Genomic DNA, 25,535 nt, shown 5'->3' with positions numbered 1-25,535 from the left:
ATGGTTGGACTCGATGATCCAGTGGGTCTTTTCCAACCTGGTTATTCTATGATTCTGGGAGCAGCTGAGGGACCTGGGGCTGTTTAGTCTGCAGAAGAGGAGGCTGAGGGGAGACCTCATCGCTCTCTGCAGCTCCTGGAAAGGAGGTTGGGGTGAGGTGGGTCTGGTCTCTTCTCTCAAGTAACAAGTGATGGGATGAAAGGGAACGGCCTCAGGTTGCGCTAGGGGAGGTTTAGGTTGGGTATGAGGAAAAATTACTCCACCAAAAAGAGTGCTGAAGCCCTGGCAGAGGCTACCCAGGACAGTGGTGGACGCTCCATCCCTGGAGGGGTTCAAAAAAAGGTGTAGATGTGGCATTTCGGGACATGGTTTAGCACGGCGGGGTTGGGCTGATGGTTGGACTCAATGCACTTAGAGGGCTTTTCCAACCTGAACGATTCCATGATTCTACCTGGGGGTTGGTGAGAACATCTCCCCAAGCATTTCCCTCGCCTGCCCAGCCTCGAGCAAGCAGCACGGCACAGCCCGGGTTGCACTAGGGATGGAGATCGCTTTTATTTAGTCACTCGAGTGCTTTAGTACAGAAGAACAGATATACAGAGATGATACATGTTTGTGCTTCAACACTTTCAAACATTTAGATTCCAGTAATTTCAAGGTAAACAAGTTCCAAGACAGACTAGATTATTTTTTTAGAGTTTTCCTTTTCGATAAATTATTTTTTATATAAATAACTGTAACAGAAAAAAAAATAATAATGTCCAACATACAAGATCCTGAAGCATTTGCATTACTAAACTGAGAAGGAACTCAAACAGGGTTGGAGGACCAAGAAGGAACAAAAAAATATCAGTGCAATCATACAGCCTTTGCCCTAAAAATATATATTTAACTTTATGGGCAAGGAACAGATGGGGAGGGAACAGGGGCAAACCACCAACGAGGCAAGAAAGAGAGATTTTGGGGAAGGAAAAGGGGTCACAGCCTTTGGGGGGGGGCGAGAACAAAACGATGGACCCCAAAATATTGCAGTGCACCTAACGGCAGGGAGGGCGGGGGGCAATCCTTGGGCATCAAATAAAAAAAAACACAACTAAAATCAGAGATTTGGGGTAAATCACTATACACCAAGCTTGTAAGAACGTCACAAGACACAGTCATTAATATACACAGAGTCCAGAAAGGGGTTGGGGCAGGGGGGGTCTCAGGGCGACGGCACGCTCAGAAACGCTTCACCATGGGACAACACGAGTGGAGCTGGGTGGGGGGCTGAGCTTCCGTGGGGATGGCTGGAAATAAATATTTATATATGTATAAATTGAATTTGTATTTTTTTTATACATATATATATATTTATATGCATTTTAAGGAATACCTGGAGAGGGGGAGGCTGGACTGCAGCAGGGGAGAGCAGCCATGTGAGCGAACAGACCCCAGCTCCAGGTTTTGACCACTTTGGTCCCTTTTCACATGGAAACCGCAGCAGCGTGAAGCATTCCGGATGCAGCCCTCCACTCCCCCCCAATCCCCGTGCCAGATGTTGGTGTGCACATCTGGTGGGAGCACCCACCGCCCCCCAAAGGGAAGGAGCAGGCGATGGGGAGCCCCCAGCTGGAGTGATGATGGGGCGTCTGTCTGTCCATCCTTCTGCCTGCACAGGACCCCAGCGAGGAGCACAACTTGCAGAAAAAGGGGTTTTGCTGTTGTTTTTTGTCACCATCATTCACTAGCAATGGGCAGATGGGTTACTCAGCAGGGAGCTCCTGGCTGCTTCCAAGTGCTGCAGCTACAAATATAGAGATTTTTTTATGTTTTCCTCTTTTAAACACAATGCATCGGGCTTCAATACATTTGCGGGGGCTGTTGTCCCCTCCCTGTGGATAAAATGAGATGGGGAAGGCAGCGGGAAAGGAGAGGGACTCAACACAAGAACAAGAGAGAAAGCTGGGTCGGGTGCAGGATCGCACCCCGGGCCGGGCACCCGGTGGGGAAGGTGAATTCGGCATCGAGTCAGTGGTGGCGTTTCCTTTTAACTGCTGCTTTCTTCCTCTGTTTTATTGAGTTTCTTCAGCGTGTCCAGCAGTTTCTGTGGGGTGAGGATGTGCGTGGACCCTGCAGGGGCAGAGGAAGGGAGCAGGCATCAGTGATGGCTTTGGGATCCCTTGTTGCATCCCGGTCGCCAGCCCCGCTGTCCCCAGTCCCCCCAGCGAGGCTTTACCTGGTGGCAACGGCCCCAAGTGCCCAAATGCTTGCAAGAAAATGTCCATCCATGGGGATTGTGGGGTGAGGATAACAGGAAAGGAACAGAAAACAAGAAATGAAGATGTATGGAGCTGGGCAGGATGCGGCGGGGAGGGACAAGAAGTGCCTGTGCACTGGGATTGTGGACGGTGGGGCGGCTCCTGGACCCAGAAAGCCCACAGGGTGCACATGGTGGGCAGCAGCCTGGCAGGGAAGGACCTTCTGGAGGTCCCCCCCAGGCTCTTTGCACTGACCACCCTTTGGTCAAAGCAGCAGTTGGGAGGGAACAGGTGGGAGAAGAGGAAGAAAACACTGCAAGAGCAAACCTGAGCTTTCCCATCACTGAACGGTTTGGGTTGGAAGGAACCGCAAAGCAGTTCCAACCCCCTGACATAAGCAGGGATGCTTCCCACTGGATCTGGTTGCTCCAAGCCCCATCCAACCTGGCCTTGAACACCTCCAGGGATGGGGCAGCCACCACTGCTCTGGGAAACTTCCCAGTGACTCAGGATTTCAGCCCTGGAGCTGAAGGGCTCACGGCAGCACTCAGCCTTTCATCACTGGGGAGGAGAGAGGCTCCATCCTGCGTGCCCGCTGCTGCCCGCTCTCCCCGGGCACTGCACCCCCAGCCCTGCTCCAGCCGCCCGCCGTGGGCAGCACCTCGGGGTGCTCTGTGCCCCAGCCCCGCGCTGGGCGCCTCTGCCAGGCCAGCAGGACCCCAACCAACCGCCCCTCCGACCCCGGCGAGGGGGAACTCATGGCATGAAGGAGCCGGCCAGGTCCAGCCGAGAGACATGGCAGAGGGATGATGGAGCGGCGCTGGATGCTTTTTCACCTGGTAAGAGGAACTGCAAGCATTTTCTTATCAGAGAACCAAACGGAAACGAAACCCAAAACAATAATTAAAAAAGGAGGAATGGAAGAATCAAAGAAAACCCTTCGGGGAGGAAGAGTTTCTTTTTCGTTAGTGAGCTGCCTTTACTTGGTTTCTTTGGCTCACTCCATTGCTGGAGCCTGATCCTCAAATGATACCCTAGTAGAGTCCCTGAAGTCGGGGTGCCTCAGGTCCATGAGAAATTTGGTGGGAGTGAGAATGTGAGTAGAACCTGTGGGAGAACAGAGCGGGGCTGACGGCTGCGCCAAAACTCTCTCTCCCCCACCATTTTTCAGAGTGAGGAAGGACGCGGTTGCCACCCGGAGCATTGTAGGCGCATGCAGGGAATGGTCCCCGGAGAGACACGGGATGAGATGGGCGAGAGGCAGGATGGAGCTGGTGGTGGGTCCAGTGGAGGGGGGTCACAGCCAAGGGCTGTGGGAGATGATGGAGGGGACTGCTCCTCTCCCAGGAATACAAGGAGCACGGCATAGTCATAGAATGGTTTGGGTTGGAAGGGACCTTAAAGCCCATCCAGTCCCAGCCCTGCCATGGGCAGGGCCACCTCCCACTGGATCAGGTTGCTCCAAGCCCCATCCAACCTGGCCACGAACACCTCCAGGGATGGGGCAGCCACCACTTCCCTAGGCAATCTGGGCCAGGGCCTCCTCACCCTCGTAGTGAAGAGTTTCTTCATGTCTAATCTAAGATGAGATGCCTGCAAGATGCTTGACCAGGTGCCCCAGGCAAGAATCCAGGGACCAGATGAGATGGAAAGGGGTTTTCTGACCCTACCCTACAAGGTGTGTATCCAGCTGTGCTTCCCCAGGAGGAGTTTTAGGGGACGTAAAAGCTCCTTGCTAACATCTAGCAGGGCTTCTACATTGTCCTCCACACCTGGTGCTCCATCGAGAGGACAATCGGAGTGCTGAGACTCAGCACGCAGTGAGCGTCCTGATGTGTGTGCAACAGGACAGGCAGCACATTTGTAACAGGAAAATGGCTCTCCTGTTGCACGCACAGTGCACATCGTGGTTGGTGTGCGATGTTGCACACTTCTTCGTTTATTCTCCCTGTAACAACCCTGAGGATGACTGTGCAACACGACCAAATCAAGCTGCAAAACCCCCTTCCCTTTTACCCAGCCCTGTTTGATCAAAACCAGCCGGGGAGAGGAAAAATGGGAGCAAATCCAGGCATGGGTGGAGGGACATATTCTGTCCCTGGGGAATGAGGACACAGCGGTGACACCAGACAGCAGAAGAAGACCTTTCCACAGAGCTCCTGCTGCTGCAATCACCTGGAACTGTGACTCTGCGGGATGGCGGAGGGAGCATGGGATGAGCAGCCAGCGCGAGGGGCGCACAGTCCAGCCCCAGGCTCCCACTCACCTATTAGCACTTCCCACTTGCCACTGGCTTGCGTCACCTCGTAGGCGCAGCGCATCTCGTTCATGCTGACACCGCCCAGGATGAAGATGATGAGGCGGGGGCCACTTCGGTACTCACCAGGGGCCTTGTTCTTGTGCCAGTGGCCGTAGCGGGCACTGAAGAGAGAAGGGGAGGGATGAAAGACGGGCAGGAAGCAATGAACTACACATTGAATCCACATCTTAACTACGATCTTCACAGTAATCTTACCACATCTTAACTATTATATTATCACAAATTAATTAGCTTCCAAATCGCTGCTAAAATCCAGCTTTCCAACCATGAGCGCTGCTTGCCACGGTAGGGAAACTGAGGCAGAGGATGCCTGAGTGACAGCAGAGCAGCTCTCGGCTGCTGATGGATACGGCCCCTCCGGGCAGGTGCAGGATGGATGCTGCCAGGGATGCGTGTGCCGAGGGATAGGAGGAGGGTGGGGAAGAAGGGCCCCACCTGACGGCAGTGGTGCTGAAGGAGGCAGAGGAGCGGGTGGAGATGTACGGGTAGTGCTTGGTGTCCAGCTTGTCATCGATGGCATCCTGTGGGCAGAGAACCCCACACCAGGGTCAGTGAGGAGCCAAGGCAGAGTCCCCAGCCCAAGCACCCCCTCTGCAGGGCTGAGCCCAGGAGTGGCCCAACTGGCTCTGGATTCATTTGCATATATTTGCATAGCCTAACTTGTGCTGTGCAGGGGGGCTGCAGTAATGGGTAGGGGGTGAGGCTTGCCCTGTGCTTGGGGGTGTTTGTGGTGGGGGACAAGGCAGAGACTTCTTCTAGGAAGCTCAGGGCAGGAGCTGAACTGGAGGCTGCACAACCGTGATCCCTCCTGGGGTAAGGGACCTGCTCTTGTGTCCTCAGTGGAGGGGGTTAACACCCTCTGTGATTGGCTGGTGAGATGTCACTGGCCTGTGCAGTTCTCTCTGGTCCTGGGGCTGAGCTTTAGGGGTGCCAAAGCCACCTTGGGAGGGTTTGCATGGTAGAGGAGACAAGAGCTGGTGTCTCCTTTCAGAAATCGAGGAGCTGGGGCTCTGCTTGTCAGCAGTGCCATGGAGCACTGGTAGCACTAAGCTGCAGGGATGCCCCTCTCCCCAAAATGTGGCTCCAGGATCTATCTGTCTGTCTGAGAAGGTGGAAAATGTCCAGATCAGGGTGCCTGGGATACCTCTGGCTCTGGGCAAAACCTAGGAAGCTGCTTCAGTTCAGGGGGTGGCCTGGAAGTAGCTGGTTGGGAGGAAGGCAGTGCCTGGAGAGAATCACTTCTCAGCGCTGCTCGGTGCTACCCGAGTGTGGAGCTCACGGGGTGGCTCCCGCAGGTACCCACACAGGTGAACGGCGGGCTCACCCCCTGGCTTGGCTGGGACATGGGGAATGCTGTGATGGGGCCACTCAGCCATGCCTGTGCAGCTCAAAGAGCAACCAGTTTGCTAGTGGGTTTTGGATTGTGAGGATGCTGAGCAAGCCTGGCTGAGGCTGCACATCCCACCTGGGCTTGGCATGCACAAAGAGGCCAGAAGAACCTCCCAGAACATCTCAACCTTGTTGCAATTGCAAGCAGCAAGCACCCTGGAGGGCACACGATGGGGAGAGGTGAAAGAACTTGAGCTGGAAGCACCCATCCCAGGCAGTGCTGAGGTCCCTGCTCTGTCCCTCGTCCCTGTCCCTGCTGGCTTACCTCCATGATGTCCTTAACTACAGGGGTCCATCGGGAGAGCTGGTAGGTCTGCTCACTGATCCGCTCCTTCCGCTCCGGCTTGCTCCGGCGGCGCAGCGTGGACTGGGCAGAAAGAGCACAGGGACACCCTGAGACAGGGAAGATCCAGCGGTGGGAGTGGGGCCAGCCCGGAGGGGTGCTGGGGGCATCTCAGGGAACATGCGGTTCCCACATCTGCTATGGTCCATGGGAGCCCTGGTCCTCCTAAGGAGGAGGTGGACACTCACGTCTGTGATGATGGGCACCCCGAGGTGGGCCATGTTGGTGATGATCTCGCTGTCCTCTGCCGGGATCTGAGCGTGCTGGATCAGCTTATTCAGGTTCTCCTCGGTAATACCTGAAAATGCAATGGAGACATGGTGGCCACCTGAGAAATGCCGACCGTTGGGGACACAGCTCTTTGTCACCTCAGGACACCCAATTTGGTGGTGGCTGGGGAGACAGGGCTAAGCTTTTCCATCTGGTTTATCCTGGCCAAACCCTGAGCTGTCTGCCACCTGGAGCTGCCTGCATGTCTTGCCCACCCCTGCACAGGTGTCCTCCTCACCATTCTTCAGGAAGATGTAGAGCAAGATGATACGGATCTTGTCATAGGTGCTGACGTTCCCATCCAGTAGGATGGGGACAATGGCCCTCATGGGGTCCTTGATCTTCTCTCCTTCAGCATCAGTGCCCATGGCCAAGTCCTGCAGAGAACGCACACGCTCATCACCCCTCAACCCACGGCTTGGTGCTGCGAAGGAGCCGCCAGCCCCATGTGTGCCCTAGATGTGGGGCTGGGGAAGCCAGTACCTGCTCGACTCTGCAGAGCTTGTCCACCGTGCCCTGGTAGTGCTTCATGCAGTCCTCAGCAAGGTGCAGGTGGGTTGAGTACTGGGGAGACATGAGCGGTGCAGTCACTCTTGCAGTGCTGGCAGGAATTGAGGGTTCCCGTGCCACCACGTCCCTGCCCATGGCCAGGGACACTTCGGGAAGAGCTGCCACCACCTGCTCCCCAGTTGGGCTCAGAGCCAGCCACTCTGCACAAACCCTTTCCCCCCTTCTCGTACCTTGCTGAGCTCCTTCTGGTACTGCGGCATCTTCTTCAGCATCTGGGACAGGTCTCTCATGGTGGTCTGCGAGGGAAGAGGACATGGTCATTCACCCTTGGGGACTTTAGGCTGGGCTGGGACCATGAGGAGGGCAGGGATGATCCTGCTAAGAGCTTCTGTCTCCACATGAGTTGGGGGTTTGGTGACACCTGCATGGCATTGCCAGGTCTCCTCAGCTGTGGCTGAGGGGCACGGAGGGGGTCTGCAACTCTGCCAGGGTGAGAAATCCCCACAGGACCTTCCTCTGGGACCACTGTGCACTTGGCTGAAGCTGAGATGATGCTTTTAACTTCTTTCACATCCTGTTTCCACCAGGGTCCCCTCACTGGCACCAACTCAGGTTTTTGGGATGGGAACCAGTCAGGGACAGAGGCACTTCAGGAGGTGCTGGGAGCAAACCAACCTCCATGGCACACTGCTCTCCCAAGGTTCCGTTTCCCCACACCCAGGCACAGGGGCAGCACCCCACAGTCATCTCATACAATCCTAGAACAGTTTGGGTTGGAAGGGACCTCAAAGCCCAGTTCAGTTCCAAACCCCTGCCACGAGCAGGGACACCTCCCACTGGACCAGGCTGCTCAAGGCCACATCCAATCTGGCCTTGAAATCTGCCTCCATCAGGGACCTGGGCACCTTTGGCCCTTTGCAGAAGTCCCCATCATGTGTCCCAAGGAGACTCCCACCACGTGCCAGCCCGTGGACAAGTCCACATATGCCCATTCCCTGCTTGGATGCAGTCGGGTCACCTTATCGCCTGTGTTCATCCTCTTGCTTGAAGAAAACTCCTTCAGGGACCGGGTCACCTCCCTGGGGAGAGGAGGAGGGTGCAGCCATCAGTGGGGAGGGGCCCCTAGCAGCAGGGTGGGTGGCAATGCCGAGCTGTCATCCCACCCAGCTGGCAAACAGCCTGCAGGGACACTCACTGGGACACCTCGGCGATGTGTTTGTGGCGCAAAGTGACCCACAGATCATCATCCTCATCCAGGAGAACCTCTTTAATCCGGGCTTCGCCGATGCCACTCGTCTCATACCTGGGAAGAGAGCAGGGAATGTCACAGCAGGGATGGGGCTGGAGGCACGTGGTCCCCTTGCAACCTGGGCTCTAGGGAGGTGGGAGGAGATGGGGGGTCACAGGGGCTTTTCTTGGCTCTGCCACCAGCAGTGTGAAGTTATTTCAACTTGGTTTTATGTCTTGCCATCTGGTACCCCTTCAACGGCTAAATGCTGGGAAGGGGCAAGGGTGGAAGGTGAGAAAAGCCCTTTTTGCATCAATCCTGCCCACAGAATCATAGAATCATGGAATGGTTTGCGTTGGAAGGGACCTTAAAGATCATCAGTTCCAACCCCCTGCCATGGGCAGGGACAAATGTATCCCAGGCTGCAGGCAGGAACGATTTGTCCCAGCCATGACCTGTTATGCATGGAGGGATGCTGAGGTTCAGAATTCACAGCTGAGCTTCTACCTTCTGCTCGAGGGCTGGACTTGGGTAGCCCATGAGGACCCATGGAGGTCATGGAGATGGCAGCACTGCACTCACTTGTAGACATCGTTCTCGATGGGCAGCAGGTCATAGCTCATTGCCTGGAAGGTCAGCTCGTGCAGCACCGGGGAAGCAGGGTCAAAGCCACGGTCCAGGATGAGGAGCTGGGAACGAGCCTTGTCCGGACCCTGCAGAGCCAGAGGGAGCCATCAGCAGTGGAGCCAGGGGCTCCTCCAGCCCCACAGGCGGTCAGGGGAAGCCAGGGCTGTTTCGGGATCCCCGCTTGGGGTCTGCGACTGCCAGGTGGCAGAGCTCAAGTGGGACTTCAGGAGGGAAGCATCACTTGAGCATCCTCCCCCACGGCTGCCAGCACTGTCCCTGCTCACCTCACCCATGGTGGGGTCATCAGCCTTGTAGGCGTCCAGCTTGTCCTGGATGAGCTGCGCCAGCATGGCATTGTCCTTGTAATCCCTGGGGGAGGCAGGAGGAGAGGTCAGCTTCCCGGGGCAGCTGGTTTCCCTGTGCAATGTCCTCGGCTTATGGCCGAGGGAGGACCTGAGCAGGTTTTGTTGCCCATCGCCACCTCTCCTTGGGATGCTCTGCTTTGCCTTGGTGCCACTTGGATTTTAGGATCCCAGGCCCCACCACTATCCAAGCATCTTTAAGCCTGAGCCTGTTTTTACACCGAGCATGGATGTCAGCATGGGTGCCACACCCCACCATCTCCTTCATCCCCACGCTCTCACTAGCACCAAACACGGCATCCGTGCCCGGTGCTCAGCAGCGCTCCCGCTCTGCCGCGCTGCTAGAGGAGAGGGCAGGTCCCTGGGGGTGCCGACCACGCTGCCCTTACCCTCTGTACCGCACAGCCGGGTACTCCTTCAGCGTGGCGCACAGCGTGGCGATCTGCTCCGCCAGGCGCTCCAGGATCGGGTTCTTCATCTGGGCCTTGTGGGGGCTGTAAAAGCTTTGGAAGGAATCAGCCGAATCCAGGGAGTAAACCTGGGAGGTGCAACAGGAGGGAGGTTAGAGGCGGATGATCCCACTGTGGGGGATGTTTGGAGGACAGCAGCCATGCAGGACACCCTGGTAGGTTAGGAAACCAGCTTCAACCCCAGACAAAGGTCCCCAGCCAAGCCTGGCACCGAGCAGCCAGAGCTCAGTGATGTCAGGGCATCTCTTGGGCTTTTGGCTTCCAGCTCTGGACGCTGATGCCTTCCCCAGCTCCAGCTCTGCACTGTGGTACCTACCCAGGGTGAGCAGAGGAGGCAGGTGACCCTCTGCCCACAACAGTCACCTGCTCCCAGGCAGGGAACCAGGGACCAGGGGACAAGTGGGGACACACCATTCCCTGGCCATGCCATGAGCAAAGACCAGAAGCCAATTTGGCTGTGGGGGGGGATGCCAAGAGTACCTTTCCCACATGTTTTTCTCCCTGGGAATGCTGCGGCATGAAGGGTTAATGGCACTAAGCGGATCCGGTGCCCTCTGTCCCTCCCTGTCCCCATGTCCTGAGCAGGGGCAGACAGGGGTGGGCCAGCTCACTTGGCCCAGGGGCTGTGCTAGGGGGCACAGAGCTGGCCGATGCGGCTGCCGGCAGAGGGCCAAGGCACAGCACCCACTAAATCCCCCACGGCAGATCAGCCCTGAGACGTAATCCAACAAGACAGGGAGGAAGAGCAGAGCGGGAGGCGAGGGGCCGGCTGCAGGAGAAGGGTGTGAGGCTGTTACACAAACTCTGATGAGTTGGAGAAGGACCTAGAGCATCCCACAGCTGCCCCGGCCCCTGGACCACCCCGGCCCCCATCCCAGCCTCACCTGGGACTCGGAGGGAAGGAAGGCAATGTTGATCTCTGTCAGGGTTTTGATGACCTTGGCAGCGCGGGATTTCACCAGCTCGTTGAAGAGGGCATCAGGGCAGGCTGCAAGGGGAGGAGGAGGAAACTGCTCAGCATCCCAGCATCCCTCCATCCCTGCAGGTGCTTGCTTGCAAGTGTTTTAGTGACAGGGACTTTCCCTCCCCTCTGTTTCTTTCTTGGAGCAGGGATACAGCCACCCCTTTGGGAGCAGATTATGGAAAACACCCGTTTACACTTGCAGCCACCCAACACCATGGGCAGGATGGGGCCTGCCACCCCACGGTTTGCTCTTTCTCTTCCTCTCCTGCCTGGGAGGTGTCAACATGGAGCTGGGGGTCTGGGGTTCCTGGGCAATGGGGTGGGAATGTGGACCCCCAGGTACTCACAGTCAGTGAAGAAGACATGCGCAGCTCTGTATTTGGAGGTGGGGGGATCCTTGAAGTCATTGATAAGGGAGTGGATGGACTGCAAGAGAGAAGGGATGAGCTGGGCTGGCCAGAGTGGCACTGTGGGCATCTCAGCAGGGTCAGCCAGGGTCCGCCCTCCTCGCACGGGGGAAGCTCTGCACCCTGCTCCACCGCCCTGGTGGCATTGCTGGCCTCGTTGGAGCCAAGATGCCATCCCAGGATAGGCACCCCTCTGCCTGCCCCCCCAGACAAATGCCGTGCCCCCATGTACTCACCTTCTCGGAGGGCGTGATGAGATAGACGGCCTCCAGGCTGGGCAGCGGCTCCCGGCGCTTGTTGATGTCTTCCACGACTGGTGGGGGTAAAACAGGGATTGTGGGATGGGTGCAGGCAAGGGCACTTGGCTACGTGGGGCTGTTGGATATCCCACGGCAGCACCGGAGCAGCCCTACCAACCCTTCCTTGTCCAAAACACCCCAGCCACTCGCCCCTGCCCTGAGGGGGCTCCACACACAGTGCCTCGCGAGGTCCCAGAGGGGCAGAGGATGTGTTAGAAGAGCAATGAAGCTGGTGAAGGGGCTGGAGAACAAGTCTTATGAGGAGCAGCTGAGGAACTCGGGGTTACTTAGCCTGGAGAAAAGGAGGCTGAAGGGAGACCTTATCACTGTCTACAACTGCCTGGAAGATGCTGCAGAGACGTGGGTGTTGGCCTCTTCGCTCATATGATAGGGGATAGGACAAGAGGGAACGGCCTCAAGCTGCACCAAGGCAGGTTCAGTTTGGACATTAGGAAAAACTTCACTAAAAGAGCTCTCAGGACCAGGTGGCGGAGTCCCCATCCCTGGAAGTACTAAAAGACGCAGATGAGGTGCTTCGGGATATAATTTAGTAGTGGACAGGTACAGTTCGGCTTGACGACCTCAAAGGTCTTCTGCAACCTAGTGATTCTATGATTCTATTGTCTGTGTGCTCCTGTGCTGCTGTTGCCTGGATCCCTGCTCTGGAGACAAAGCCAAATGTGAGTAATGAAAGGAGGAGGAGGGACTCTCCCATCCCTCTGCCGGAGGGGACCACCTTGGGGTGATGCTTTGGCAGTACCCGGGCTCGGGGGGTACCCTTGCTGCCCCAAACACCTCCTGATACTCAGCTTGGGGTTCCCTTCTGTTTTCAGAGTGCTGCAGGGAACTATTTATAGGGCTGACATAAAATAACACCTGGTCTCCTCCTTGAACTGAGATACTGCCAAGACAAAAGGTATTCGGGCTCCTCTGGCCTCAGCAGCCAAGGAAGGAGGCTGTGAAACATCAGCCTGGCGCCAAGAGAGCCATCCATGAGTGATGGGAGGCAGCAGGATTCCATCCAAATTGAGATGGGGCTGGCTGGGGGCTGTAGCACCACCTCAATTGGCTCGTGCTATCCTGCAGATGCCTTTGCGGGTCCCCTGATGCAGAGGGAGGTTTTGCCCTTCCTACAATGAGGCTTGTGAGAGGTGGCTGGGACATGGTACTCACTTGTGATGCCCTCTGTCATGATGTCGGTCATCTTGCAGCAGGAGGAGAGCATGCGCATGCTGAGCTGGTCCACCACCAGCACCTGGGGAGAGGGGCTGTGAGCTGGGGCACCGCGGGCAGCCAGGGAACTGCCCTTCCCCTCCCCTTCCCCACCCCTTCCCCACCTTTGGGCTCTCTGCCCCTCCCCTTCCCTGTTTCTCCTCCCCACCCTCCTCCTCCTCTCCTGACCCCTCTAGGTTTTGGTACTCACCTTCCATTCTCCCTTCTTCTTCACTTTCCGGATCACATCGTGCATAATCTCTGCAAAAGAAGGAGTTCAAGGAAGAGTGAGCACCCCAATCCCCCATAGAGCACCCCTGTCCCTCCTAGAGCGCTCAAATTTCCCCCCCGGTGCACCCTAAGCCTCCCCTGGAGCTCCCCAAATCTCCTCTGTAGCACCCCAAGTCCTCCCTGGAGCACCCTAAACCCCCCTTGGAGTACCCAAACCTCCTCTGGAGCACCCCAAGTCCTCCCTCTCCAGGGAGCACCCCAAATCCCACTTGGAGCACTCAAGTCCCCCCTGTAGCACTCAAATTTCCCGCCTGGAGCACCCCAAGTGCCCCCTGGAGAGCCCCAAGTGCCCCCTGGAGCCCCCCAGGGCGCACTGGCAGCAGCAGCGGCTGTGCCAGGGGCACCAAAACCCCATCCATGTGTTTCTCTCCCATGTGTGGCACTAACAGATGAAGCCCACACTGGTGGGAAGCTGCGGGCTGGGAGAGGGCTGGGGGGTCCCTCTGGGAAGTCTGGGGTCCACCCCATGTGTCTCAACCCTAATCCGAAGTGCAGGAAAAACAACAGCAGCTTAAGAGCTCCTTTTAGAAACAAGAATCAAGCGGCCTGAGCCTGTTCCTTGTAATCCCCTGCAATCTCATTTCATCTCCCGCAGCCACTGCTCTTATGCAACCAGCCAGGACAGCAGCACCCAGAGGTCCCTCTAGGCCTCAGGGACCCCTCAAGGCTGGGGATACCCCCTGCCCATATTCCAGGGCACTGACACCCCACTTCTGCCCCGGGCCAGCCTGCAGGGCTGCTCACCATGGGGTTCAGGTTAAAGCCACATGAGGAGGTGACCCTGGCAGTGGGATGGGGATGTCACCTTTTGGGGATGGGTTGCAGGAAGGGGGTTTCAAGTTTTGCCAGAACATGTACTTGCCAGGTGTGTTCAACCTAAACATCTATGTTGGGAGCTCTGAGGTGCCCCCAAGCCCCTGAAGGTCCCCTTTTGGCCCTGATGTATGAACCATCACCCCTTGCAGAGCAGGGAGATGCTGGAGAACTGCCTGGCCAAGCCCAGGTGAAAGGGTCTGCGTCCGTGAGCAGCTACACCACATCCTCTCCCCCTGGAGGGTTTTCTCCAGCCCTCTGGTTCCAGGGACAGGGATGGAAATGTCCAATTAAAACCCAGTTAAGAAACGTTTCTACATTAGAAAAGGTGGAGGTGAGGGTATCACCCAGCTTTGGGATGGGTGCCAGCAGGAATAAACCAGGAGCCTGTGAGCATCACTGGGCTGTCCATGCTGCTGTAAAACTTGGAGGCAGCCATTCCTACCACCGCACATCCATCTCCTCCCCAAGGTCATCTGCCTCAGGGGAGCCCAGAGGACGCTGGCCATGAACTGCTGCTCCTGCCTGCCCTTGGTCACATCCCTGAGCCCCTCCATCAGCAAGGGAGCCGCAGGGCATCGCTGGGACGTGGAGAGGGGCTGGAGGGTACAGCTGGGGTTGTGTCTGCAACCTGTGAGCATCCGAGCCGGGTGCTGCCGGCACCTGTATCACTGGGTGCTGCCCTGGACACTCCTAGCCCTGGAGCTCTGCGGCCAGAAGAATTTTCTGCAGCTCAGCTGCAGGGGAGAATTTGTACTGTGGGTGACTGCAACTCCTTCCTGCTATTGTGGATCTTGTGAAGGACCATGGGGAGCTGGGGTTGTTCAGCTTGAAAAGACGACTCCGCAGAGGCCTTATTGTGGCCTTTCAACACTTAATAGGGGCTGATAAAGATGGGGAAAAGGTTTTTAGCAGGGGCTGTAGCAACAGGACAAGGGGTAACAGTTTTACACGAAAAGAGGAGAGGTTTAGACTGGATCTCAGGAAGAAACGGTCGAATCCAGGTCACCCACGCAGCAAAAAAGTGAACCAAGACTTGCTCTCTGTTGCAGGCAGAAGCCAGCAGCGAGGGCTGCCTGCGTGTCCCTGGGTCCTGCTCCCTGGTGCAAGAGCAGGGCTGGGAAGGAGGGACGCGCTGGCATCCTCCTCCTTTCATTACTCACGTTTGGCTTCATCCCCAGAGCAAGGATCCAGGAATTACAGCGCTGTTTACAAGGCAGCACGCACGCGCCCTCCCTCCCACACCAACAACTAACAACAACGGGGAAGCAAAGCACGGGGTCTGTGCTGGTGCATCACGTGCTGGGTGATGACACCAGCCAGAAAGGGGCAGCCAGAAAGAAATGCTGCCCCTCCGATGAAAATATCGCTTGGCTCCAGGGCTGGGAGGGCAAGGAAGGAAGGAGGGCTGGGAACCAGCATCCTGAGGCCCAGAGGAAGGTGCTGTCAGTGCTCCCACCGCTCGGCTGGCGCGGTGCTCCCAGCACCCTCTGCTTGCTGTGACAAAGGGGAAATGGGGACCCAGGGCAGGGGAGCCTGGAAAGGGCTCCCCAAAGAGCTCAGCCAGCCCTGAGCTTGTCCTGGTTCCTGCAGTGCACCTTTTGTCTTTAGCATCTGGCTTTGCAGGAACTCCTTCCCTCTCTTTGCACGTGCAGGGTTGAGCTGGATGAGTGCAATGGGGGAGCATCTGCCCAGCCGTGCACCTCCCAGTGCCAAAAGTGCTCTCACGTCACCCAGACCTGATCCTGGCACCAAGATGGGACTCCCGGAGCCGAAACTGGACACCTCTGAGGGTGACTGCTCCGAGCTTTGTGGGTTTAGGGCGTCCATCTCCTGGCCAGAAGTGGGTCCCATCAGCACCAGGGCCCAGCCCTGCTCCTAGCCTGCCCTGGACCCAGCCCTTCCCTAAGCCCATGTCCTCTCCTGCCTTCACCATGGGTCAGATCTGGCTCCAAAGGGCTCCTCTTCCACCAGCTGCCAGAGCCAGACCAGGCAGGGTCAGGAAAGAGGCCCCAGGGCTCTGACAAAGCACAGGAGGGCACAAATCACAGAATCACAGAATGGTTTGGATTGGAAGGGACCTCAAAGCCCATCCAGTTCCACCACTGCCATGGGCAGGGACACCTCCCACTGGATCCAAGCCCCATCCAACCTGGCCTTGAACACCTCCAGGGATGGGGCAGCCACCCCTGCTCTGGGCAGCCTGGGCCAGGGCCTCCTCATCCTCATAACGAAGAAATTCTTCCTAATGTCTAGTCTAAATCTTCCCCGCTCCAGTTTGAAGCCATTCCACCCCGTCCTATCACTCCAGGCCCTTGTAGAAAGTTCCTCTCCAGCTTTCCTGGAGACCCAATCACCACTGGAAGCTGCTCTGAGGTCTCCTCGGAGCCTTCTCTTCTCCAGGCTGAACAACAAACCAAACCTGAGTAAAAGCCTGAGATTACAGCGTCACATCTGGAGGTGATGTGGCCTTGACCTGCACCTCCTGGGTGTCCTTGCAGGAGCCGTTATGCCCTCAGGTTATGGAAGAGTGATCTGTTAGCTCTTGGGTGGAACAAGAGGGCAACACTCATTTCTGGGTGAGGCCAGGCCTGGCACAGAAAGGAGGAATATGAATTTTGAGGTGAAAAGGTGCAGATGTACAAGGGTACAGCTTCTCCCCAGGCTGTTTTGGCTAACGTGGTTACCGGCAACGGAGCAGGGTGTGGATGCTGTCTGTGTTGCTACGGATGGGCAGCTGGGCAGGAGGTGATCACTGCCCACACCCCACTGAGGAGCGAGGAGGTCTCCAGTTATCTCTGAACAAGTAGCTTATGTTTGCTGCTCTGGTACCAGCAGTGTGACACCTCTTGGTGGGTCATACCAGTTGTGAGTGACACCATCCGCATCTCAGCCCAATGTACCGCCTTTCCTAGCCAGCATCCCACCGGTGGAGGAGCTCCTCAGGCACTGCTCACCACGGCGTTGGGGCTGCCAGCGGGAGGTGAGCATGTGGGAATGGACAAGGCATGGGGTGCTTGGCCAAGGCCAGAGCTGAGAAGATACCTAGACCTGTCCTAAGAGCACAGCAATTTCTAAGCATCCCCTCTGGCAAGGGCACACCTAACCAGGAGTAGGGATGGCACCACACACAAGCTATCCAGGATGAGCAATGCCAGGGAGGGCATCCTAGAGCCAATTCTTCACTCAGGAGAAGTTCTAGGATCAGCAAGAGGGAGAAACAGCATCTCCTCCATTCCCCAAAGTCCTCAAGTCAATCCTGGCTGCCTCCCATTCACATGTTAGCAGGTCAGATGCTGCCAGCCATGTCCCCAAATGGTTTGGCCAGCAATGTCAGTCAGTGACGCTCAGAGTCAAGCTTTTCATCTTGGAGATAAACCAGGCTTCAGGGGAAAAACATGCATATGCATATCTCATCCAGTGCCTTCAACACTTGGCTTGGCTGGACCTACCACACTGCATCTGTCTCCTTCAGGCTGGAAGAATTTTAATTACAATTTCTACCGGGGACAGACATTACAGGCAGCTCTGGACTTATCCCCCAGCGCAGACACAACATCAGTGCCTATGGTCAAGAAAGTACATCTCATCTGAGAATGGAGGACTTCCAACGCTCTTGAGTAATATGGTCCTAGGACTACAATCATGCAGATGACATACCTGATCACAGCCACCTCCCCCAGCCCACCATCCACAGTTACGTTCATTCTTGGGGGAACACGTGGCATGAAATAACCCGCTGCACCATTTTCATACAGGGCCAGAACCCAGTGACATGGTGGCCTAGTAGGACTTGAGCCCACCTGTCACTCCCAGAGGCTTAGCCCATGTCATTTATACCAATCTGGCCAGGCAGCCTTTCTCCAGGCCTGCCTTGCCTCCCTTGCTCATGGCAACAACAACCAGCCTCACGTCTCCAACTGCTTCTAGGGAAAGAGGGATCAACCCCGTCATCACTAGTACCCACACAGCCTGTGCTGAGATGGACTCATTCTGGGATGCCCCAAGCCCACTGTCCTCTCCAAAAAAAAAGTCTGAAACCTACTGAGCAGCCCTGACATCCACTGGTTGGTGGAAGCTGTGAAATGTTGTCCTGACCACCATCCCACCCTGGAGCACCAGGCTGGGTGAGGGATGCTGCAGCCTGGGGATGTTTCTGCTCTGGCACTGACCAAGCCTGGCCTGCGCCAGCAGCAAAGGCTGGAACAGTTCAGGAGGCCAAACTCCTGCTGCTCAGGAACGCTCCTTCAGTGCCACATCCCAGGACCTCACAAACTACACACCTTGGCCTGATGTGGTATAGGAAGACGGAGTTGCCTTATAGATGGGCTACAGGCTGCAGGAACTGCTCAAAGTCCTGCAGGAGACAAGTGGTCCTAACTGTGGGCTCTTCCCCATCACAGGCAGGGTTCAGTCTTTTCACTCTCCTCATGCGTCCTCTGTTTTGGAATCTAAAATCCCAGAGCAGTTCTGTAGAGGCAGATCACAGAAATTCACAGTGAGGTTTGCTCAAGACCCACTTCTCTTAAGAAACTGTCACACCACATCTCCAAGACGAACATGTTTGGCTGTGGGTTGGCTGGGCAACTGCTTTTTTGCTGGTTCATTAACTAATTGCTTAAGACAGTGTGAATGTTACACAGATACAACCACGCTTGACTGTCGTGAAGCACATATCTACCTCCGAACATCCTCAGTCAGGGATCGCAAGGTGCCAGTGTACCATCTCCAAGCAGACCCCCAAAAAACAGGACCAAGGGGGGCAGGGAGGCCATCAACCCCACTCAGGACATCAAAAATAACTTCATTTACAGGAGGCAAAACCTAGTTGATGTCCTTCAGTGAGGCTATAGAGCCATCTCAAGGATGATTTGAGTCTGGAGACCGTTGTGTCCATGAACCAAGCAAGTCTCTAACAACACCCCTCCAGCAGTCCATGTCCTAAACACTTATTTTTCTCACTGGATTATTTCCGATGCCCACCTGGAAGACCTCAGCCTTTCTGGATGACACGTTCCTCACATAGGAACCTCCTAGTGGTGCAACCCAGGTACAGTCCAGCTGCCTTAAGTCCAGCATGGGCAGAATTGCCCACGTTCAGCTCCATCCTTTCCTCCCCAACCCTGAAAGAGGTCAGCTTTGATAGTTTCACATCCAGAAAGGCACTGCACGTCTCCCTCACGCCCGCTGGTGGAACATGCCACGTGTCAAAGCCACACCGAGCAGTATTTGTGCTACTCAGGGGAACTGCGCAGCGCTGCTTTGCTGCTGGGGCTCTGGCTTCAAGGATTAGTCACAGTAATCATAGTAACCTGTGATTAATTCCTCCTTTTCCTATTTGCACTGCTCTCACGAAGGATGTGCATATTTATACCTGCCAGCCAAAGGCACAGGAAACCTGTGTAGCCCAGAGAGGAGAGGATGGAGACCTGGAGGTCTCAACTCTTTAGAAATGGAATAAACACCCAAAAGTAAATAAAGGGAAATGAAAGGTATGATCACACCCAAGAACTGCTCTCACTAATTGCCATCTTCACAAGCATTTTCACTGCGGGATCAGTCCTGGGAGCTTCCTCAGGTCTGCATAAGGATCTGGGAGTTGAGCAGAGACGCTCTGCTCAACAGACCACGCCAGGTCCTTTTTGAAGGCATCAATGGGCCACAGACCACATCAGGTCCCTTTTGGAGGCATCATCTTTCACTAATGATTGTCCTCTTCCACCAGGTGTTTCCAGGCCCAGCAGAGATGCTGGAAGTGCTGTTGGTGCAGCCGAAGTTGGCAGTGCTTCAGTGACAGGAGAGGCCAAGTGCTTTCCTTGCAGCAGTTCAGCATGCACGGGGTGTCACAGCATCCCAGAGTGAAGGTGACACTCTCCTACATGTGCAGCTGTGACTTTCTGAGCTGGTTCTTCTTGCTTTTAACCAAGAGGGAGGCAAAACACTAAGAAACTGGGGCTCTTCGGGCTTGGCTTGGTGGGAATTCAGGCCCACATGGACACCAAGGACAGGCTGGAGGGCAGCTGATCAGTGGCTGAGCTGGTCCAACTCCAGGTGGTCTCTGCTACTCCCTTAGTGGCACCATTTCAAACCACCTGATGGGCATCATAAATGCCCCTATAGCACACGTGTGTGTTTGTGTGCGTACCTGGGCTATGGGGAAGCCCACAAACTAATGCACCTTCATCCTAATCTACTTTCATGCTCTCCAAAACACGAGTCAAGTTCCTTCCTGAGTTGGCGGGCGCAGCACCTGCTTCTCAGCATGCAACTAAAAGCCATGTGACAATGATTCTCTTTTTAAATGTGTTGATTTTGCAGGAAGAGGGAAGGAATCTCTCCTGGGACATTCTTCCCCAAGGGGTGCAGGGGAATTAGACCTCAACCTTACTTTTCTTCTTTTTTAAGAGGGAAAGTCCTCCACATTGGTGGCTTTTTCAACCTTCCTGTATATGCGGACACCGGTGGGTGGATGTGGACCTGCCAAAGCGAGGTTTGTCATTCTTGGTAACCTTCCATGGCCACGAACACACAAGTATTTCTCAGCCACTGGTGTAGACCACAGTTTGGAGACTGAAGCTGCTCTGCAACATGCGTGATGGTGAGCCTTGAACGTTGCATAAATTCCTTTCAAGCTTTTCCATCTTGGAGACAATGCTGGAGATGAGACAGATCCTGGTGACAGGATCCCAAGTGGGCAAACACTAAGGGCTCCAGCAGAAGCTTTGCCAAGCGCCTGTTCCTGGCCGTCAGGCAGGCAGCACCGCACCACCTTTGGGGCTCCCTGGAGGAAGGGAACAAGACGATGGCCTGGAACCGACTGCCTCCAGGGTCTGCTCCTACCTATGGGTGACAGGGTGCAGAGACGCTCTCCTCCTCACCCAGACACTTCACCAGCACACTGCGATCACGGCTCTGCCCCTGAGCACGGAGGAGGATGCAGCTCTGGGAAGAAATGTTTTGCTGTAAGGGTGGGGAGGTCCTGGCCCAGGTTGCCCAGAGCACTGGTGGCTGCCCCATCCCTGGAGGGGTTCAAGGCCAGGTTGGATGGGGCTGGGAGCCCCTGATCCAGTGGGAGGTGTCCCTGCCCATGGCAGGGGGGAAGGACTGGATGGGCTTTAAGTTCCTTTGCAATCCAAACCACTACATGATTCTAGAATTCCCACTGACCCTTTGCTGCTTCCTATTCCTCCTCTGCTTGGCAGGGACCTGGTCCAAGCCTCACGCCCTGGGCCCAGAGATGAGCTCTGAACATCCTCAATGGGCAGCACGTGGCCCCCAGAGTCTCCCTGTGCCCTCAGCCAAGGGGTGGTAGGAACACTGAGGTGTCCCAAGCAGCCTGGGCAAGTCACACACCAGCAACCCGGCAGCAGGTCCCTGGGGCCCCGTCTGTGCCCCGGGGCTGGCAGCTGGCCCGCAGCCCTGCCCACGCCTCCTCCCAGTCCTGGAGGTGCAGCACAGCATGTGCAGCTCACATGTCCCTTGGTCCCTGAGTCATCACATCCCGGTGTGGGCCAGGCAAGGGTGGACCCTCAAGAGGTACAGATGGGGACACGGGGTGACACGGTAGGGCGGTGAGTGCTGCACGTGGGTGCTGAGGGTCCAGCAGACCTCAGCCAAGCAGGATTGAACCATGGGGCTCCTCAGTGTGGCTCAGGCATAAGCCACTCTGTGGGAGGCTGGATGGGCAAAGATGCTCTGTGGGAGGATCAGCTGGTGTCCTGGAGGAAAGGTGTTTTCTTACTGCCTCTAGAAGAGAGTAGGATGCTCTCTTGTCCTGGGGCTGCTGTGCTTCTCCCATCTGTCCGTGACAGCAACGCAAGCGAAAGAAAGCCCTCGGAGAGGTCTCTCTCCTCTTGCGGGCTGAAGTGGCCCAGAGGTTTTCAGATCCAGCATGGGTATCACCTCCATATGCTCCAGCTACGTGTCTTGCACCAGCCCACCGTGGTGGTCACCCCTGCAGCATGGCCCACCTCGCCTTGTAAGATGGTTCAATGAAGTAAACCCAGCCTCCTCCTCCTCTCCTCTGCAGGGTGTTGCAGGACTGCTGGGCAGGGGAAGCTCAGAGCAGTCTGCCTGAGAAGATCCAAGGAGGCCCTGGGGCAAAAGAGGATGGGAGGGACGTCAACGTGGTTGTGGGGTTAGATGAAGATCTGGGGATGGGTGTCCTCAAAGGTGGGACCAGCTCCCACGCTTGGGTGAGATTTCTCTAACCAGCACCAGAGCAAAGTGACTGGTTCTCCAGTAGGGCTCCCTGGAAGGTGGCTGCAGAGGGAAGAGAAGGCACACCAAGAAGACCTGGTCCACAGGCATCACCTCCGGGGCCAAGCACACTCAGCTCCAACCCTGGTGAGATAAAAGTGAGTCCTGGTGGGACACAGCCATGGCTGCTGGATGCTTCGGGGAGCTGCGGGACAGCCCCCCCCAGTACGCACCCCACAGCTCTGGGGGGCGACAATCTGGTTTTGTCTATCTCACTCGTCCAACCTTGTCCTCCCTCCCACTCTCCAGGGGCCTCCAAAATCCACCTTGTTATGGCACCAGCTGGTCAGAAGAATAATCCGGGTCTGGAGGGAAGCCAGGGCAGAATGCAGCTCTGGAGGTGGGGGGGAAGCTGGCGGAGCGAGCCATGGCAACGCGGCAGCATCCTTCCTTCCTTCCATCCTCCTTCCCAGCAGATACACTGCCCTGAGGTCAGCCCCAGGGCTTGGCCATGGACCTCCTGCTCCTTATTAGCAAGCATCTTCTCCTCCAGTTGGATCTTCAGGGAATCCCTGCCGGAGAGCAGGCTGGCGCAGCGAGGGAGAGCGGGGGAAATGTTGTGCTCAGCCGCATTGATGCCCAGGGAGGGGGGGGGTCTGGGCTCCCTGACTCTGGGGGAGCAGCTCCGGCTGAAAACAGCACCTCAAGGCAGAAACCCATCCACCAAGACCAGGACCTTCTCGTGGGAGCCTGAGGAGCAACCTGGTGGGAGGAGAGGGCTGGACCCCGCAGGCTCCGAGGTCCCCGTCCCCCACTCCTCTGCAGCATTTTGCCTGCACAAACCCTGCTCTCTCCTTTCAGACACCCACGCTCCCGTGATAGCCCTGCACTAGCTCTCATGCCCAGCTCCCATTTTCAGTCTGAAACCGTATTTTTCAAGGAAAAACAAAGCAGTTTGGTCCTAAAGCCTGAAGGAAAGGATTGAGCCAGATTTTTATGAACCTGTGTGTCTCTGTGTGTGTGCTCTCTCCCAGCCTTTTCCAGTGCAGACAATGAATGAAAACAAGGGACACGCAAGGGTGCTGGGCTCTGTCCCCTCTTTAGCAAGGGCACTGGATGGGGCCCTGCCTGGAGTGGGGGCAGCAGGTCCAGTCCCTCTCCCCTGCCTCCTGCTCAGGCAAGGGGACCAAAAAAAAGAAACCCCAGCGAAGCACAAGCGCAAACATCCCCCCCTTCCCAAAGACAATCCTGCAGCAGAGACGTGGGGCATCTCCCTGCCTTTTCTCTTTCCTGGGCTCTAACCTCCCCAGTGCAGTCCCCCAGGGTGGTGCAGCCCCTCAGGAAAGGTGCAGCTCCCCAAGAAAGGTGCAGCACCCCTAAGCATAGTGCAGCACCCCCAGGGGCAGTGCAGCAAGCCCCAGGATGGTGCAGCTCCCCAAGAAGGTATAGCCCCCCTTAAGGATGGTGCAGCACCCTGAGAAGGTGCAGAAACCCCCAGAACGGTGCAGCCCCCCAGGACGGTGCAATCCCACCCCAGGACGGTGCAATCCCACCCCAGGACGGTGCAGACCCCCAAGAAGGTGCAATCCCCCTCCAAGGACGGTGCAGCCCCCCAAGAAGGTGCAATCCCCCTCCAGGGATGGTGCAGCTCCCCTAGAACGGTGCAATCCCCCTCCAAGGATGGCGCAGCCCCCCAAGAAGGTGCAGGTCCCCAAGAAGGTGCAATCCCCCTCCAGGACGGTGCAGACCCCCAAGAAGGTGCAATCCCCCTCCAGGGATGGTGCAGCCCCCCAAGAAGGTGCAATCCCCCTCCAAGGACGGTGCAGCTCCCCAAGAAGGTGCAATCCCACCCCAGGACGGTGCAGCCCCCCAAGAAGGTGCAGCCCCCCAAGAAGGTGCAATCCCCCTCCAAGGATGGTGCAGCCCCCCCTAATCCCCAAGGCAAGTGACAAAGCAAGGGACATCAATCCAGGGGGATCCCCCCCCCATCCCGTTCTCCATCACCACCCACCGATCACACCACCAGCCCCGGCCGCACCATCTGCAGCTGCGTGGGGAGGGTTTGGCTGCACAACCCAGCGCCTGAGGAGCCAGCCCCCCCGGGGCAACCTCACCCCCTTAACCCCCCCCCCCCCCCCCAGAATTACACACCGACGCTCCCCTAAATCCCCCAAAATAAAATAAAAATAATAAAAAAAAATACCAGCCCTAGCTGGCCACGATGCCACGGAAATAAATCATGCAAGAGGATGGGGGAGGGACGAAAAAGGCTTTTCATGGCTGCGGGGAGCCCGGGGGAAGTTTCCACCGGTTCCTGCCGCTTCTGCTCCGGATTTGGTTCTGTTTTTTTTTTTTTGTTTTTTTTTATTAATGCGGAGTTTTTCGCTTTAATTTTTGCTAAGGGGGGAAGGAGAAATAACCCCTCTACCCCCCTGTAATTTCGCTCTACAAACGGTGACAATATCAGCTCGCAGCAGCCGGGAAGGAGGAAGCAAACCCGGGGCTGCTCCCTTCCCTCCCCAACGCCCAAAATAGCGCGACCCCAAAAAAAAAGGGCGTCAAAATGACCCGGGAGGGGGGCCGGGGTGTGTAAAATAAAATTAAACATCCCCCCCAGCCCTCCAAAAGCGGCATTTCTTGCAGGCAAAGCCGAGGGAGGGGGAGCCAGACATCCCTGTGCCCCCCAAACTGCCAGACACCTCCCCCCAGCCCCAGCCCCCCCGATGGATTTGGTGGGGAGGGTGATGATGCTTTATGGGGCGAGGAGAAAGAGCCTGGGAAACGGGGTGGGGGGGGGGAGGCACTCAAATGCTTCTCCTTTCTCTCTTTAACCCCCCCCATATTGTTTTTTTCCCACCGCCCCCCTCCCCAGCACTGCAGACAAATCCCAACAGCCTCGACGTCCCCGAAAATAAATAAATGAATGGATTAATAAGACCCTCCCCAAAAGAAAGAAAAAAAGAAAGCAGAAGGAGACGGCAAACCCTGACCCCCCCGCCCCACCTCCAAGCCCCCCGGGGTCCGCATCCCCCCCCGTGCTGATGCTGCCCTGAGGATCCCTATGGCGCATCCGCAGCATCCCCCCCCCCCCCGCAGGAAAAGGGGAGCAGTTTCCTCCCCCCCCCCAAAAAAAATCAATTTTACCCCCCCGGAAACAGTTCTACTCGCCCCAAACAATCCGTTTAACCCCCCCCCCCAAATTAGCTTTCCCCCCCAATTCAGTCCTGTCCCCCCCCATCAGCTTTACCCTCGCCAATTCCGTTTTACAACCCCCCCCCATCAGTTTCAACCCCCTAATTTTTAGCCCCCTCCCCCCCCCCCAAAAACGCGGGGTGCTCTTACTCTCTCCCACCACAGCCTTGAGTCCGATGGGGGCCATGTCGCCGTGCCGGGGGGGAGGTTGGGGACACGGAATGTGGCGGGGTAGGGGAGGGGGACACCCGCACCCAGCACCGGCAGAGCCTGCGGGAGGCGGGCGGAGCGCAGGGATGCGGAGCTGGGGGTGGGGGGGGGGGCGCAGCGGCGGGGCTGGGCGGGGCTGGGGGAGGGGAGGGGGGGGGCAGAGAGGAGGGGGGGGCGGGACGAGAGTCA

At 56.6% G+C, this 25,535-nt stretch overlaps 2 protein-coding genes across 3 annotated transcripts in view; one reads left to right on the top strand and one right to left on the bottom strand.

Moving 5' to 3' along the window:
• The window catches only part of WHRN (whirlin), a 231,093-nt gene that overhangs the window by 79,654 nt on the left and 125,904 nt on the right, over positions 1–25,535 (top strand). The window lies entirely within an intron of this gene.
• Positions 1,858–25,362, bottom strand: STXBP1 (syntaxin binding protein 1). 2 transcript variants are annotated; one of them, XM_069873093.1, is made up of 20 exons: positions 25,287–25,362; positions 12,853–12,902; positions 12,603–12,684; positions 11,367–11,443; positions 11,071–11,149; positions 10,644–10,747; positions 9,679–9,827; positions 9,212–9,296; positions 8,883–9,013; positions 8,268–8,375; positions 8,091–8,151; positions 7,303–7,368; positions 7,046–7,126; positions 6,801–6,939; positions 6,481–6,590; positions 6,215–6,316; positions 4,996–5,081; positions 4,507–4,661; positions 3,224–3,347; positions 1,858–2,112 (listed from the first exon to the last, which is right to left on the bottom strand). In XM_069873093.1, exons 1-19 carry the CDS (start codon positions 25,321–25,323, stop codon positions 3,238–3,240), a joined length of 1,812 nt encoding a protein of 603 aa, XP_069729194.1. In that variant the 5' UTR covers positions 25,324–25,362; the 3' UTR covers positions 1,858–2,112; positions 3,224–3,237. The 2 variants fall into 2 exon arrangements, with proteins under 2 accessions (XP_069729194.1, XP_069729195.1); XM_069873094.1 differs by lacking the exon at positions 3,224–3,347 and having other exon boundaries at positions 25,287–25,361.

Source organism: Phaenicophaeus curvirostris, chromosome 20, assembly GCF_032191515.1.
Source record: "Phaenicophaeus curvirostris isolate KB17595 chromosome 20, BPBGC_Pcur_1.0, whole genome shotgun sequence".
Taxonomy (NCBI): Eukaryota; Metazoa; Chordata; class Aves; order Cuculiformes; family Cuculidae; genus Phaenicophaeus; species Phaenicophaeus curvirostris.
Note: the sequence above shows the minus strand (reverse complement) of the source record. Positions and strands in the feature narration are given on the sequence as shown.

What these genes read in the sequence shown, in the direction of transcription:
- STXBP1 (XM_069873093.1), bottom strand. Translation starts at nt 25,323, where the DNA reads ATGGCCCCCATCGGACTCAAGGCTGTGGTGGGAGAGA. An exon ending in CAAGGCTGTGGTGGGAGAGA is followed by an intron (nt 12,903 to 25,286) that starts GTAAGAGCACCC and finishes CTTCTTTTGCAG; the next exon opens with AGATTATGCACGATGTGATC. An exon ending in GGATGAACACAGGCGATAAG is followed by an intron (nt 7,369 to 8,090) that starts GTGACCCGACTG and finishes CTTCCCTCGCAG; the next exon opens with ACCACCATGAGAGACCTGTC.